Source organism: Haliotis asinina, chromosome 2, assembly GCF_037392515.1.
Source record: "Haliotis asinina isolate JCU_RB_2024 chromosome 2, JCU_Hal_asi_v2, whole genome shotgun sequence".
NCBI classification, from domain to species: domain Eukaryota; kingdom Metazoa; phylum Mollusca; class Gastropoda; order Lepetellida; family Haliotidae; genus Haliotis; species Haliotis asinina.
In genome coordinates this window covers 55,432,100-55,450,510 of record NC_090281.1, presented here as the reverse complement: position 1 = coordinate 55,450,510, position 18,411 = coordinate 55,432,100, and the positions used below count along the sequence as shown (strand labels likewise).

At 38.9% G+C, this 18,411-nt stretch overlaps 1 protein-coding gene across 1 annotated transcript in view; it reads left to right on the top strand.

Moving 5' to 3' along the window:
- Positions 1 to 3,582: 3,582 nt before the first annotated feature.
- LOC137273931 (cytoplasmic FMR1-interacting protein-like) overlaps positions 3,583 to 18,411 on the top strand; it is a 40,473-nt gene continuing 25,644 nt past the window's right edge. Inside the window, exons 1-6 of the mRNA XM_067806838.1 lie at positions 3,583 to 3,718; positions 11,993 to 12,225; positions 12,977 to 13,054; positions 13,617 to 13,718; positions 14,096 to 14,277; positions 14,656 to 14,881. Of these exons, the coding sequence (XP_067662939.1) occupies positions 12,007 to 12,225; positions 12,977 to 13,054; positions 13,617 to 13,718; positions 14,096 to 14,277; positions 14,656 to 14,881 (807 nt within the window). The 5' untranslated portion in view covers positions 3,583 to 3,718; positions 11,993 to 12,006. The remainder of the gene's footprint in view (positions 3,719 to 11,992; positions 12,226 to 12,976; positions 13,055 to 13,616; positions 13,719 to 14,095; positions 14,278 to 14,655; positions 14,882 to 18,411) is intronic.

Here is an 18,411-nt window from a genome sequence, read left to right as displayed (position 1 = left end):
CACGAAACAAGTGGTTTGCTACGCGCCTGGTTGTTCAGGTTGAAGAATTTCTGTCCAAGAGGACAGCTACCCAGTTCCCACGTCCGCCACGGGCAGTGAAAACAGACAACTAATTCAGAGCCAATTCCACCAACATGCACGTCATCCTCAGCAAACTCTCCTAAATATTAATTCTCCGGATGGACATTTTAACTACCAGGCCGTATAGATTATTCCGACTACTTTTCCTCTGTTTGTCAGTTATTTGCGAGAACAGTTCCCCAGCAGTCCAAAGTTAAACTAGATGCGGGATTGCATGTAGAATATGGCCGTGGTACAGCAGACTGAATGAATGCAAAATGACCAAAACGTCTACGGAAATACGAATTGGAGTCTCGGGGCAAACATGGTAGCAAACTTAGCATCAAACCGGTGTAGATGGTGTATGGTGACGGCGTAGCAATACTATATTGGGCTTGTAGGAAACCTGAATGCTCAGCTCTACCTTGATCAAATCATTCAAACCTTGTCATCACTTTCGATAACCCAAATCCCATGGTTTCATGTTTCAACGCCAGATTACATGAGGCTCATGCTGAGTATTACGATGAATGATGACATTTCTTGGCTGTTTCCCAAGAGAGCAGTGAGAGATTAGATGAGCTATCAGATCATCTGCAAGAAACGCCAGAAAATCTTCACTAAACAGTGACTCACCAGTTCATAATTCAATAAGCTTCCATCTGACGTCAGTCAGTTCATGACATGACTAAGACGGTCAGCCATTTCGCGTCATTTTGTGTAACAACCCAATATACTTCAGACATTTCGAGAAATTTCTCCTAGTAACTTATTTAACTTAATCTACAAACGTGGATCACAATTTTAACATCACTTATTATCACTAACAGTTAAAGCTATTGTGGCAGAGACTGTTGCACTTCAGACTGGCTTTGAAGCATCTGCACCTGTTTGTTTGACACTTGTTGAGTCCAAAGCGGCCAAACCACACAAACCTCTGTCCACCACATATGGATGGAATTTCACGAGATGGCTGAGGTGTATTGATTGTAGTTACAAAACGTGACACGAACTGGCCCATCTTCTTAGCCATTTCAAGAAATGACTGAAATTTTGAGTCATTTCATGAAATGACTGATTTCCCAACCTGACTGCAACATATTCACATGAAAAGCATGACCAATCGTGCTGATGAACATTTTGCTTAACATTGCATCGATTTGCCCTTCACTGCAAGACAAGGGGAAATTTATTAAATTTCATATTTCAAATATTTCATGTCTTCCATTATACCCCAATACCACAGAAACTGGCTGTTGGCGTCAGAAAGGGGGTTTGCAGGCAAATGGACCTACATCTGATCTTGTCTAGCAGCATAGCCCAGGAGAAAATTGCTGAGTTAAATGTTATCACTGGATGTTCAGCAGAAGTCAAATGTCATGTTATAGAAAGTTTGTTTTTACAGCCGCTCTGTCACGTATTCTGTATGGGTTGTAGTCAACAGGGCCAAAGGCCAAAAGGGCCAAAGGCCAAAAGGGCCAAAACTGAAAAAGTCAAAAGGGCCAAAGGAACATCAAAAGTCCCATAGAAGTCAAAAGGGCCATGGGCATAAACTATGTCATACAAACTAGTATATATTTTATATGTTTGATTTTGTTAATACTTATTATTATTTATATTTGTGTTAATTTGTAAACAGTAACAAAAGTAATAATGTGTAGTGTGATCATCATACACTCAACAGTTGAAATGAACCTGAAACTAATATTTGATATGATGATAGATCATGATACGGACACTGAATTTGAAATGTTCGTCTTATATAGTATTCTGAGTATTGAGACCAATCACAACTAATTAAATTACTCACTAGTGTAATATTGAAATCTCACAACAAAAAATAGAACGTTAATCTTGTTTAGATTAGTGACTAGTGTCTCACATACATGACTCTGTTTAAACGTCTTGTAGTCATTACAGAAACAGTTGTATGGTTGATTATACTCATAACACTTAACCACTACTGTTTAAGGTCACATGCAACCCAAAAAATATTAAAAAATCAAGCATAATTAAAACACAATTGTAACTTATTCATGACATATAGTATACATTGCCGCTTGTGATAAACAAATAAACAAAATCATAAGCGTACAATCGAGATTCAAAAGTACAATATTTTGTACTTGGGCTTACTTCCGTCGAAACGAAGCCATCGGGAGACCGAACCCAGTCATAGCGGGTGGGCGTGCACTCAAGTGTAACGACGGCTTCCGATTGGCTGGTTCATTTGATGATACGCTGAGGGCTCATTGTATGTTTAGATTACTGACTACTTGTAATCATCACACAAACAGTTGTAAACACTTAACCACTCTGATATTTTTTAAATCAAGCAACACTGAGACACTCATAAGGTTAGGATGTTTAGGATTAGAACTACTGCAAAAACTTGAAATGAATTTCTTTTAATCTTACTGTTTTCTAAACGTTTGGCCCTTTGACTTTAGTCGGTGGCCCTTTTGACTTTCCTTTGGCCCTTTTGACGTTTTCAGTTTTGGCCATTTTGTCTTTTGGCCCTTTGACCTGTTCCCATTCTGCATACAAAAATTTACATTGAATGTTCAGTGCTTCTGGGTTTCGCGTGTTTTGTATTTCAGCTGCTTTCAAGGATTATTTACTCAATAGGCATACTCGCTCGGTAATCTACGTGTGCAGTAGTCCTTCGATCGTTAAATGTCACCATATACTGGCATTCATAAAATGAAGAAGTTGAGAAAGTTCATTTATATGAGTGTAAATTGGTATGGAATGTTAGACGAGGTACGTCAAGCCGTGCTTTAGTGGATGGCAGATTGCCGCTATGTACTTCCGGTGTCGCCCGCATATATATTGCTGGAATATTATGACATGTTATATTCTTATGATAGTCAGGACAATATGAATGTGGGTAACTATCATTAGAACGACGTTCCTTTACCTTGGTCTAGGGCATGTTTGGTTATATCAATTATCCGGTAATGAACACTTATTAACTGCAATCTTATTGCAACGTTAGACCGGGGAGATTATGGAGATCATCCCTGGTTAGACAGACAATATCCAACGAATGTTGCGCCGAAGTCTACGTGGTATGTCAGCAATTTTGTGCGTAGAAATATTAAAACATCACGCTTAAAATTATATGTGAAAGACGTGTGTGTGATCGAGGTGGTGGGCCATTGATTTTATACATGATATGCAAGAGGGAGATCACTTACTTTGTACGTAAAGTACTACAGCCAAGCCCTATCTGAAGTGCTAAAGTACTGAATGAAGGAAGTCTAGATTTCCGCTGATCTTCCTGGGGCTCCTTTTCAATCTATTAAAATCAAAATAATATATATTCAGAGACTATGTGTTACTCTGCTGTTGCCATAAATACGCAGCATATATTTTTTGCACAGGACATTTGGTTTGCATGGTATCGAATTAGGAAATTGACGCTGAAGAAAAAAAACTATGATTTTACGGCTACTTTTGACAATACCCAATGAAAAGAAATAGCATGTCAGTGTGACATAGTTGAATGACTCATTCTAGAATTACTTCCCCTTACCAAAGCGGAAGTGTCTCCATATTTATAATAATTTTATCGGAATTCGGTCTAATTCGCGTATAGAAATGTTACGGTCGTAATTTCGGACAAGTGCACGGATTCAGAATATAGTTCTAAGAGGTATGTAGTGTTTATTAGGAGCACCTTAGAGATATATGCTGCCGGTAAATGTAGACGCGCTTCGCCTTTGTTAAATAGTTGCCTGATTTCAAAGGCAATATTTTGACGCAGGCGTCCTGTCAGACTACAAATACCTCGACTATTAGGCCAGTCGAGCTTGATTTGGTATTGATTTGGTATAACTGTACTCAAAGCATTGCAAGTCTGGTATTCGTATTTAAGCAGAATTGGTGTTTTTTTAGAAACATATGCATGGGAAACATGATGATGATGATGATGATGATGATGATGATGATGACGATGCTTATTCATTCAGTCGTCAGTCATCAGCTGTCCCACAGACAAACGTAATCTGTTTCATGTCTGTATCTCAAACATCTAATTTTGTTAAAGCACAGTTTCAGAAGAGATCTTGTAGTCCACAGATACTTGCTATGTACCCCACCCATTGCCAGTGCCAATCATGAGTCAGGTCTCTCACTCGTATTTTACCATGTAGATTGCCCTAACTACATGTTATCGTAGTCACTTTATCATTTTAAAGTCTGTGTACATATATAAGTGTGATAATAAGAATATCAAATAAAACCCCCACAATTAATATTGTTATCCCCTGCAACATGTTTTGCGGGGATTATTACAGAGCTCCATATAAGACGCGTATTTGCATATTATCTTACCTCACGCATGAATGTTGCTTTCTGATTGACTAAATGCTATTCTGTTATTTTCAATGTACCCCGCTTACAGGCGATGTATTATTTTCCATGTACACTGAATTCCGAAGTCTTCTGGTGTTTCATGGTAGTTCCTCGAGGGCTCGAGGAACATAAACAAACCTTGAGGGTACATGAGCCCATGGCCCCCTCGTGACAAGTGAACAACTTATATTGTACTCATTGAAAATTACATTTGCTCAATTAATTAAAACAATACAAGTCTGTGAGTATAAAAAATGCATAACAATCACTTCAAACCCAGTAGGTCTGTAATACCTTGCGTACATTACTCAGTTACCTAAACTGGCTTGCGTATGATTAATTGTTGCACCTAAACCCTAAAACACTATTAGCTAATGGTAGGCGATGCCTATACATGCATACTATTATAGCCGTAGCCTCTGTCCGGGGTTTACCCTAATAGTCACATGACTTCCATGTTGAGTTGAAGAAATGGCAATATGACAATTACTATAAACTTTTAGGCTATAGAGATGCATTTATATTTGTCTATTTATGAGAGTTAGGTCCCCAATAAGGGCAAGAAACTCTTTGTAGAAGTGCTCAATTTTTTAACTAGTGGTAGTATACAAAATGCTAGTTACTCCACAAAAATGTAATTACTCATGCATAAGCAGGCATGGGAGTAAATACCCAATAGCTTGAAAAACTATCTGGAGCTTGGTAATAAAATGCGCTCCGCATGTTCGCGCGTCTGTGTGTCCATGCACATTTGTCTTTTCTGGAGCAGAACTCTAAAAGCATTCAATATTTCTTCACCAAACTTGACATATAGATTGCTCTTAGGGTGTACTCGTGCCTTTTGGTAGATTTGGAATTCTGACTAAAGTATTTTTGGCGTTTCCATGACAACAAGTTTGACTTTGACTGAAATTTCTGGTAGATCTAGTGCTCTTTTGCGAAGCAGAAATCTAAAACTGTTCAGTATTTTTTCACTAAACTTGGCACATCGGTTGGTCTAGCGATGTACTGGTGCCTTTGGTAAGTTTTGAGTTGTGATTAAAATATTTTGACGTTTCCATGGCAACAAGTTTGACATACACTGAAGTTCATGGTTGAACTTTTGAAACCTTCATTACTCTCCTTCTACTTTTCTATATACATACCAAAGTATTTGGCCTAATCATAACTTGTAGACATATTCATTAAGGATATTTTGCCATTGTAGCATATATTGATGACTTTGTCTTCTTTTTTTTGGACATAATTTTAACGTCTTTCAACTGTTTATGTCAGGACTGCTAATTTCATTACTAATGTACCATCAAAATGTATCACGTGAAAGGTTGGGTTTGGAACAGTCTTGAGGAACCCATGCTTGTCTTAGGGGCAAATATAGCAGATAGGACTAATAAGGCTTAAAGAGTTTGTTGAACTTGAAGTATGTCTGTAAAAATTGCATAGATCAATACCCACAATGTCAATCATAGGATTGTCCAGTTCAGAGTCATGTATTTACACTGTGAAATTACAGCTTGCCATCATGGAGATTGGTTATTGCTTTGTGTGGTGTTGAACAACAAACAAGCAAAACAAAAATGTCAGAGATTTATGCTCAGATTATCTATTTCAAACATTTTGCGTAATATCAGTGTAATTATTTTCGATTTTTGAGGTAGGGTAAGTTGTCATGTAAAATAGAGAGCTAACTGAGGCATGTTCAGATGGTGATATTGAGCTCTAAGTGTCAGCAAATGTCACCAAACATGTTAGAAATTTCAAGGTAGGAATTACGAATATTTTAGTTAATCATGTCCAAGAAAATACTGGGAAGCACAACCAGTCTAGTGATTCAGCCATTCTCTCCTCACAATAAGAGCCAGGTTTTATTACCCTCGTCATGCTCATGAGTACAATGTGTGAAGCAAGTTCACAAGTTCATATTTTGAATGACATGTTATTAGCTGAGTGACAATTAAAGTTTATTAGCCAAAATTTAATGTAAGTTGCCTTATAAAGTTTCAGTTATTGTTCATATTATGCAAAATTTACTAAGTTCCACTATTAGAGATCACTATGAATAGTGGCATTCTGATGATGGAATTACTAAAAAATAATTATCAATTGTAAAAAAAACTTCTTTTCGATCAATCTGAATTCTGTTGTTTTAGCATGATACAGTTGAGTGAAGTAAACTAACTATAAAATTTGACGATTATTCATGAACAAACATGCGCTCAACAACACTATTTTGTAAATAGTCCTTTGTTTGTTGATTCTTCAGTTCAACTAAGTTCATAGATAACAGACCATGTTAAGCAAAAATTGTTCCTCCTAATTAAATTATGGAAGCCAAAGCATGTGACCGAGGATCTTAGTTTTTTGTTTTAATGACATTTCAAAATATAGTTTATGATGCAGTTCTGTCTATAATATGACCATTTAATTAAATTTTTATTGTGTTCATTAAAATTCTGGCAATCTGATTGGTTAACTGGGAACATTTCTTTTGATTTCATTTCTTAAGGAATCTAAAAAGCTAAGCCACAAAAGAATTGTGCAAACTGTATGAATCCGCGTAGCAGATTCTTACAAAAGTTTGCACACTGGTTTTTAGTTTCATACCTCAATGCAACGAAAGAAACACACAGTCAATCCTTACTTGAAACAGGGACAGATTCATTTAGTTATCATGCATTCCAAAATAAGCACCCTTGACAGGCACATATGAAACGTTGTGTAATTTAATTTCTTACATTTTGAGTGAGTGAATATGGCATTACAGCACCTATACCTCTATTCCTTCCTCACAACTGGGGACACCAAAAAGTTGTGAGTGAACTGGCCGCACTTTTGAGTAAAGTTTGAGAAACGCAACAAAATAATATGAAACACTTAAAATTTGAGGTAAAATTCACTTAAATTAACTCATTCAACACTACAAGCCAGAAAACTGTTCATGCATTACAGTGTCTGAAAACTCTTATTATATATATTGTATCTCAAGCAGAAAGAATTTGTGAATGGCTTGTTTCCTGGTTTTGGATGACATCAGTTCTACTTCAGACAATTCAGTGTGTTCATAGGTACGATTGCTTCCTTCTCTATATGGCACTATCAGGAAGTGTGTTTCAAGCTTGTGTACATATTTTCAGGCTTTGTGTGTATAGTTATGGTGTTAGGAACTTTTTGCCACACCCAAATGATACACAGAAATGTTCGTGAATGCTAGCTTTTCCTTGTGTTCATCAGATACGGTGACATATTGCACAAAGGTCTAGATAAGCTGGGTATTTTTGATGTGCACAAAAAATGTTTGAAACTTTTATAATGGCTGGCTAAGAAGATCTATAAAAGGAAATATTTTCATTGGGAAAAATTATGAATGATTATCAGTCTGAAAGTTGTGTCATCGATGATGTTGATGAACAATAATAATAAATGTGAACTTATAACACATATAATGCACCTTTTCTGTAGACAAGGCCCATGCGCAAAGCACTAACAAGAGGGATGGATATTATACATGTATTCAGTGAGGGACTTGTATACTATGATCATGATGATATCACACATAAATTATGGTGATGAAAATTGAAATAACATCTGCTTTTATTCAGACAATAAAGTTAGGCTTTGAATTTATGGGCTGCTATGATATATTCATAATTAGTAATCCAAGCCAAAATGTGTAAATTTCTTTAAGATTTTTCCCTCTGCAGTATTTATCAGTAATCATGGTAATGAATTGATATACTGGTAATGGTTGTCAGTCTCGGGGATGTATTTTGACAGCCCGCCCCAAAACTTATACAGTGGAAGCTGTCAAAACTGGCATCTGTCCAATCCTGCAAGTTGTCAACACCGGCATAAAAATCTCAGTCCCATCTGTAGTTTGTACATTCAACATTAGCTCTACAATGTGGCATTTTGTTTAAACCAGATTATTTCTTCAGTCCCAAAGAGTGCCGGTTTAGACAGCTTCCACTGTAGTACACAAAGCTGTACATGATTACCTTATGTCTAAATTTCAACTTTCATATGTGTATTTGTTTACAAAGCTCTATTTACTGATAGAAAGCAGTCATCCCATATACATGAACACTAGCAGTGTGTATTAATGCATAAAAAGGGATTATGTTGTTTGCTCATCTCGCTGTTGTAACCTTATGCAACATGTTCCATACTTTGGACAGCATATGATTAGAAGTTGTTTGAACCCCATCCTCGATATCTTCAGGCTATGCGTTCCGATTAATCTCCACTATACACCTTGGATGCATCTATGGCTCAGCCTGATGAATTTCTTACCTCAGTTGAGTGTCCCAATTGCAACTAACTTAAAAAAAATTAGCAACACAAATCATGCAGAGGTACTCTGAAAGGGATGGAAGGAGTTCTTGCATATATTTTTTGGGACCGGTCAGTTTGTCTGTATGGTTCCCGCAAAATCTAAGTAGCACTGTGAACAAATCTTCGCAGCTGTGACTGCCGTCTTTGTTGGCTGCTGTGATAGCCAGCAAAGGAAGGTAACAGATGCATCCATGGTATAGTGGAGACTTGTCGGAGATAACGATAATGGGGTCCGGTGGTCAGGCTCACTGATTTGGTTGAGACATGTCCTGGTATCCCAAGTGCATTGGTAGATGCTCATGTTCTTGATCACTTGAAAGTCTGCTCCAGACTCGATTATTTACAGACTGCCACCAGATAGCTGGAATACTGCTGAGTGATGCATTATAAAACTGTAAACAACCAAACAATAAGTCATGTGAAACAGTATGTTAACAGCTGTTGAGAACAATGTTTATTTATTGCTATGAAAATGCCCCAAAGAAGTAAAGGTATGCTCACAAAAAGCTATCAACATCCAATCATTAAAGTGGTTGAATTCTTGATGCATCATCATCTTAATAACTCTGCATGGGCTGGCATGGTTTTCTTCTTACTCACTGCCAGTGTGGACAGACAAGTGGGTTGTTCAAATTATCAATATTGCTGTATGCTCACAGTAGTGCATTACTGTATGCTAACAGCAGTGTATGACTATATGCTAACAGTAGCATATTACTGTATGCTATCAATAGCTTATTACTGTATGCTAACAGTAGTGTATTACTGAATGCTAACAATAGTGTATTTCTGTATGCTAACTGTAGTGTATTACTGTATGCTAACAGTAGTGTACTACTGCAAGCTAACAGTAGTGTACTTCTGTAGCCTGAGAGTAGTGTATTACTGCATGCTAACAATAGTGTATTACTGTATGCTAACAGTGGTGTATTACTGCAACAGTTGTATATTATTGTATACATGCTAACAATAGTGTATTACTGCATGCTAACAATAGTGTATTACTGTATGCTAACGGTGGTGTATTACTGCAACAGTTGTATATTATTGTATACATGCTAACAATAGTGTATTACTGCATGTTAACGATGGTGTATTACTGCAACAGTTGTATATTATTGTATGCTAACAATAGTGTATTACTGCATGCTAACAGTGGTGTATCACTGCATGCTAACTGTGGTGTATCACTGCATGCTATCAGTGGTGTATTACTTGCATGCTATCAGTGATGTATTATTGCATGCTATTAGTATATTAGTACTGTGTGCTAATAGTAGTGTATTACTGTATGCCAAGAGGGTATGTATCAGGGCTCCAGATAATTTTTCAAAATCAGGAGTACATTTAGAACACTGAATGGAATTTAATGGTGTATCAGTAATCTTGTGTTTTGTTTCACATATATGCACCACAGTGTTGCTATTCTTGGGTAAAGAAGTCAATAAACAATAAAACATTACATTTTTAGATAAATATTTTTTTCCCTATCAATTGTGCTTACTTTTTTTCTGTACATATGCCCATGCAACTTTTACCTGGAGCCCTGATATATGTAAAGGTACCAGGCAAAAGATTTGGTGTAAGTCTACATTGCTAACATTAACAATAATGTAAATATAGATTCATATGATTATGAAGGATTGCAGTCCAGATTGGTGGAGCCATTAACATGCCATAGCAGGATGTAGATCAAGAGGCTACTTCCTGTTCTGTAAAACCTCAATATATACTACTTTGGTCTGCTGGAGAAGGAAGTTTTTGGGATTGGATTATTTATGATGATCTATGATTCAATGACATGTTACATGTTTAAGCTTAAAATCGATATGACATTTTTGTGTTGTTAGCATGGATAGGAACTGTTCATAAATTATAGCTAGAGGGTGTGACTATGATTTTTGTAGAGTTGAATGTGCAATGTGAATGACCCTCCTCCTCCCCTTCCCCCCCTAAAATTAATGTAGAAAGTAATACACTATTGCTTGTCATGTACAAAATCAAACCCCCCCCCCAAAGATATGTACTAACTAGATGACCCCCCCCCCCCCCCCTCTCAAATTTAAACATAGTTATATGTTATTTAGGTTTATTAGATTCTCATTAGCCATGTTGGGTATCAACAGTTTTATAGTTTTATATTATGAAGACCTATGAAATATGGATAAGAATATGGATAAGAATTGGTCTTGCCGCATGAGGTTTCTGAAAGTATCGAATTGCCAAGCTCGCTGACTTAGAAGACACAGTCAGTGTATCTCAATTGCATTAAATCAATGCTCATGCTGTTGACCACTTAATTGGCTGGTCCTTACTTCATTATTTACAAACCACAGACATGTAGCTGGGATATGGCTTAGTGCTAAGTGTTCACGAATGGGTATCAAACTATCCGGTTTTTGGGTCCTGTCAGTTTCAGATGTCTGGGTGATCCACTGAAAATTCACCTGACCTGTAGAATAAAAATTAAACACACATTTCAGATTTCAATGTTTTTAGTAATTGGAATTGAAATTATTGACTAAGTAAACTATATAAACAGTAAACAAGTGTGACATGTCACATGTATCAACTTCAGTCAAAGTCATTGTGAAATATACAATCAGATACTGGGGCCAGCAGATTGTAGGCTTCCATTGGATTATCGGCGAATCTGCCAGATTTGTTGTTTGCTATTCATGAACATCGAGTGTAGCTTGAAGTTCACTCATTCACTAAATCAGTTGGAGGTCACTGTGAGCTGCTTGAAATGAGTAAATACCATATTCAACTGTTTGTTGTTGCTTTTAATTTCCCAACAGACATCATCAAGTTTATCATATTTGCTGGACCGCCCAGTGAAATAGCCCATTACTGAAATAATGGAAATTATACTCTCATTGCACTGACTGTCCAGCACTAGAATATATTAACAAGAGATGCAAGTGACTTAAATAACATAGGTTAAAGGTTTACACTGTATGTGTCATATTTACATCAAGATTCCCTTGCCTTTGACTTTCACTCAGTTTCAGGGGCGGTGGGGTAGCTTAATGGTTAAATCTTCCACTGGTGATGCCGAAGACCCGGGTTCAAATCCCCACATGGATATAATGTGTGAAACCCATTACTGGTGTCCTCTGCCAGTGTTCCCCTGGAATATTGCTAAAGCTCTACTCACTCACTCACTCACTCTCACGCTTAAAAAAAAATTGAACACTATGACTTTGAATTCTTCTGTACAAGTACTACTACATTCCAGGCACGCCAAGCACAATGTCTGTGGGGGCAGGTGAGAAGATCACCTTGACTGATGCTCTACAGAATGTGGATGTGCTGGACGAGCTCCACCTGCCGGACCAACAACCATGCATTGAAGCCATGCCACTGTCTGTACACTACCGTGCAGACTTTGACACCAACTTCGAGGACAGAAACGCCTATGTTACAGGTGTTGCCAAATACATTGAAGAGGCAACGGTTCATGCTGATCTGGTAATATGTCTTACTATGCACATTCCAGGTTAGAACTGGGCAGTGGGATAGCCACTTGGGTTTTATTGCCCTCATGGGTACACTGTGTGAAGCCCATATCTGTTGTCCCTTGCCTTGATATTTGCTGGAATATCGCTAATAGTGCAGTAAACTAAACTCAGTTAGAACTGCTATACTTATTTTTGTCATAAGAGACAACTTTGTGGATTGGGTGATCAGGTTAAATTACTTGATGGATTCTGTGTCGTAGTGCTTGACTATGTGAATTGATGCTCTCAGTAGTGATTACTGCTTTGTAAGTTTTCCCTTGTTTTATTGGTACACTATCATGTACCACCCATGATTTATTGGTACACTATCATGTACCACCCATGATTTATTGTGGCAGTCTCATGTACCACCCATGATTTATTGGTACACTATCATGTACCATCCATGATTTATTGTGGCAGTCTCATGTACCACCCATGATTTATTGTGGCACTATCATGTACCCCCCCATGATTTATTGTGGCACTGTTGTGTACTACCCATGCTTTATCATGTTTATTGGTACACTATCATATACTACTCATGATTTATTGTGGCACTATCATGTACCAGTACTACCACCCAGAATTTATCGTGGCACTACCATATACCATCCATGATTTATTGTGGCATTATGATGTACCATCTGTGATTTATTGTAGCACTATCATGTACCACCCATGTTTTATTGTAACACTATCACCTACCTACCATGTTGCAGAACAAGCTGCTGGAGGAGGGTCAGGAGTATGCCGCCATGTTGTACACCTGGAGGTGCTGCTCTCGAGCACTGCCACAGGTAACATCTCCTTCACCATCACTGTAACCACAACAGTTTTACATTACAAGTCATATGTAAACAACAATACAAACATTTGTTGGTAATCATGACGTGAACATTACCTCTTCCTTAGGAGATAACAGGGCTGTTGATTGTAGATTGAATTTGTCAGAGAACACACAGCATGACTTTGCAAATGTTTACTTTAGATATAGGATTGTTCCACAGATGTAGCCTGTGATGATCTGGCTAGCTATTCTCAAAACGTTCGTAGCCGTACGAACTTCTTAAGCCCATTCTTAACACATTGGCTACGATCAAAGTTAAGAATTCTTAAGGCTAAGAACGTTCCGAGAATAAGAGCCCAGGAATTGGTCTTCAGCGAAACGTGTCTGTTGTAGTAGGCAACAATCATTACTTGAAAGTGATGATTGACCTTAGTAGAGGCAAAGTGTTCCACAATATGTTCCCTTTGAATGTTTTGTTTCTGCCATGATTGAATGTTTTGTTTCTGCCAGAAATTGAAATTTGAAGCCTCTTTTAAATTTCTTGTGTTGTGTGTGTGTTTGTTGCTGTCCAGGTGAAGAGCAATGACCAGCAGAATCGTACACAGATTTACCAGAAGATTGTGGAGGTTTTGGAGCCACAGGTGTCTAGACTGACTGACTTCATGCACTTCCAGGTATGTTGTTTGAGGGGTTGCAGGTGTGTAGGATGTGGTGCCACAGGTGTGTAACTTCCAAGTATGTAGGATGGGGAGCCACAGGTGTGAAAAAGTCCAGATATGTAAGATTTGGACCCAAAGGTGTGTGGTAAACTTCCAGGTTTGTAGGATGTGGAACCAGGGATGTTTAATTCTTCAAGTACGTAGGATGTGCAGCCACAGGTATGTAGATTTATGCATTTCGAGGCATGTGGGTTGCTAGTGGAGTGGCAGGATTGTAATCTCCCAGGTATGCAAGCTTTAAATGCACTGTAGACCATGCACCTAATTCCAGCCGAAGGATAACAACATGCAAATGTTAATCTTATGATAAACAATTTTCGCTGTACTTTCAGAAAAGAGCCATTGAGCGATTTTCTGATGAAGTTCGTCGTTTGTGCCACAAGGAAAAGAAGAATGATTTTGTGTCTGAGGCCTATCTGCTGACACTTGGGAAGTTCATTAACATGTTTGCTGAACTGGATGAACTGAAGAACATGAAGGCTAGTGTGAAGAATGACTATTCTGCATACAGGAGGTAAGTATGTCAGGCATGTCATGTAGATCATGTATATAACACATTAACATGGCAGTGATCATATGCAGCAGTTACATGACAGTGTTGTGGTTGGATGAATTTTTCATGAATATGCCTTATTATACTCTTGCCGATGACGATGATGACGACTATGATGATGAAAAACTTGTTGTAAGAGGCATCTTATGGGATTGTATGGTCATGCATTTCATGTCAGGATGGATATTTATGATGACAAATCACAGGATTATCTGGTCCAGACTTATTTACAGACTGCTGTTATGTTTCTTCAGTATTGTTGAGCAAGATGTTCCATAACAATAACAGATAGCAGACAGATTCATGAGCTGACTACATGTGACTTTTCTCATACTGCAGAGCTGCCCAGTTCCTCAAGGTTATGGCCGACCCAAATGTTCTACAGGAGTCTCAGAACCTGTCCATCAACCTGGCCACTCAGAACAAGATCAGGTCCACAGTGAAGGAAAACTTGGCCCAGATCCCTGGCCATGAAGACCTGCTAGCAGACATTGTTAACCTGTGTCTGCAGCTATACGAAGCCCAGATGTTCCTGGAGCCCAGTGAGAAGTACATGTTGGTCAAGGTAGGTGGTCATGGTCATGTTAGCTAGGTTATACAGGGAGTGTGGCTTCCCTGCTGGCTATTGGCATTCATATTTGAATATTTTTCCAGTAACCTGGGATTGTTATCAGTGGTGATGAAATCGATCAGGTGGTCAGATTCAGTGACTGGCTTGACTTTTTCATCATACTGAAATTTCCATCATGGCTCATTATATAAACCACTGAATTATCTGGTCAAGACTATTTATGTCCCACAATCATATAGCTGGAATATGGCTGAGTGGCATTCAACAACAAAATGAATGAACACAAGACCCATGTTCTTGTTTAGTGAGAACAGGTTTATTCGGAGGCAAAGTGGATGAAAGAAAAAGTTAAGAAAATGATGTAAAATGCACAGTAAGTTTGAAATGTGATGTCTCTAGTCTAACTGACCATCTGGAAGCTAGTATTCCCCACATTTAATGTAGGATTTGTAGATAAAGTGTATGCTGCAATCAACATTTTGGATGTGGAGTAAAGAGTTTTGCTAAGTGGTTCTATATTCTAAGTTGTATGCTTTTCTTGGGGGTAATATGATCTGATATACACCTTGTTGTAGCAGTGTTATCCCTCGCCTGCCAGCTTGGGTAACATTGCTCCACAGAGGTGTACATCAGACTGTATTATCCAAGGGAGAACGATACTTATTTATCTTACGCCTATGTTAAATGTACAAATAATGTTTTATTTTTTAACTGGCTCTTGACTGGATTTTTAGAATCAGTGAAACATATTCTGACAAGCTTAAAACAGCTGTGAAAATGGTTAAATTTTACGCTTACCTTACTATAGGTCTTATGCATATTACATCAAGCTCAGCTTAGGAGAGATCAGACAGTTGTTGATTCACCATTGTCTGGAATGGCTACGTCATGTATTGATGAATGTACAGAGACGGAAGTGGCGTGATGCCCACTTCCGGGCAAGTAGAGGTAGATAGGGAGCATGCAGAGCTTACAAACACAAGGTGTTCTTATCTACTTTCGAGGCCTTCAGTTCTGCCTTTCGTGGCAAGTCGTCTTCGTGGGGCAGTGGGAAGTGATGTTGCATTCGATGAAGGGAGTGCATTCATTGTGCCTTCAGCAGAGGACGTGGTCGTGGCAGGGCTGATCCCGATAGTCAGCACTGTGAGCAGGAACGTCCTTGGAATGACCTCAGGCAGGTCACTAAAGGCCAGGTAACTTAAAGATGTGAGCCACCGTGACTGGGACCTCCTGCCCTCAGTCTTGCCAGGACAGGCCCAGCTGGATAGTCCTGGAAGATCCATTCGTAACAAACATCCTGAAGACCGAATACAAGTTGTCAATCATCGTGTCGCCGCCTCTGACTACAACACCCCAGTCATGCGTGTTTACTCCAGACCAACAATCACTGGTTGCACACAACATTAAGACTCTGTTAGACAAACAGGCTGTAGACACAGTGCTGGAGCCCAGCAGTTCCCGGGGGTCTAGTCACCCATGATTCTGGCGCCCAAGAAAGACTTTGGGCAAAATGTGCATGATTCACAACATGGCAGTTGTCAGCAACCTGTATCTTCTAGAGCTGCCTCACTTCCGGATGGTATCCCTGGAACAATTTCGAGCCAAGCTTGCACCCAAGGTCTGGCTGACAAGCCTCGGATGCCCACCTGCATGTGCCCATTTACCATTGGAGCAGATGTTTCTGTTAGCCAGTATCCTTGACGACAATGGCATCACGACATGGTTTTCAGACCTACACTGGCTTGCTGACAGAAAAGCGCAACAGTTAACAGAGCGGCCTCACCTACTCCTGCATCCTCAGTCGCCAACTGCACCCCCATCCATCTCAGTTTCATCTGCATTTTTGGACCATTTACAGAAAGTACTTAAGGTCAAATGGTTTTCCAATGTGAGGCTAAAGTTATTGTTCACACTCATCAAGTTTCCACAAGATTTGTCTATGACGATAAGTTGACATTTTTTTAGACGTTTTGTACACAGAACTCCAAGGACCCGTGAAAAGATTCTCAGTTCATTGCAGAGTTCCTCCTTTTCTTCAGGAAGCCCCAGCATGTAATGGGCAGCTCTTAACTCTGTTTTGGTAAGTCAAGTGTGACAAGCAGATATCCAAGGTGCCAGTGCTTATCATCTTGATCAAAGCTTTCAAGGTGGAGGATCAGAATGTCAAGTTTCATCCTCCCTCTTGGGACCTTAACATTGTCCTTGGGCATCTGTGGGTTCCTCCTTATGATCCCATGGACACTGCTTCTTGTGAGAACCTTTCCATAAAGACAGCTCCTCCTGGCACTGGCCACACTGGCTAGAGTTAGCGAGATTCACGCACTGGATGTCACCAGGGTGCGTTTTGAGTAGTCCTGGCATGGTGTTCACCTGGAACTTCTTTGGGATTTCATGGCTAAGAATCAACTGCTAGGACAACCAGACATAATGTTCTCCATTCTGTCATTATCTTCCATCTTAGGACCCACGACACTGAGGAACTAATGCGTTGTCCTGTGAGGACTATTAGGAGTTGAGGGCTATTAGGAGGTATATTGCCAAGTCAGCACCCAGGTGGCTGTCTTGTAAGAGAATATTCATCTTGTTTTCCACTGCAGCAAAGGGTAAAGTTAATAGAAACACCATTGCGCTCTGGCTAAGTACTTCCATTCTGGCTGCTTACAATGCATGAGATCTTTCTCATCTTTCAGCCAATAATCATCACAAGATTAGGGCCTTGGCCTCCGCATCGCTTTCCATAGGAATTGCACCATTCCTCTTGGTATGTGGTCTTTTGGTTGTAGGACGATCCCAACACAGCCGTCCTACGATTGAATTTGTATGCTTAAGACCTATGGTAAGATAAGTTTATAATTTATTAAAATCGAAATATTTTAGATGTTTAAATGCTTACTTTACCATAGGGTGGCAACTCACTCCCAGCGTGGAATGCTCCTCCTCTCTCTGGGCTCTTTGGACCTGTCCAGTAAAAGTGAATTTTTTGGATAGTCCACGCTTGCATGGGAGGGGAGTTCCTGTACATTTGTTGATACATTAGGTAGCCATTCCAGAGAATGTCTGTCTGATCTCTTTTAAGTGGAGCCTGAGGTAATATGCATAAAACCTATGGTTAGGTATGTATTTCAATACCTATAATGTTTAGATTTTAATAATTATGTTTAAGTAGACTGGCAAATAATTCAATGTATAAAATGGTTTAAATAAAGCAGTGATAGTTGATGAAATAAATGTTTACATAGTGAACTCCAAATCAGCTACAGTAAAATACTTTTATAATGAACTACAAGGGACCACTGAAATTAGTTCGTTATATCCGTAGTTGGCTATTCACGAAAATCCATTGAAAGAACAATAAAACACACTCTACAGTACAACACATTCCTGCACAGTTTATTCATACATTCATTCATTCATATAACATTCTTTACAATACAAAGTCAGTAATCTTACACAGGCACCCACCGCGTTTCCGAAAATCGATAAACTAAGTCTCAGTTTACTATCCAACCCCCTTACCATTTATC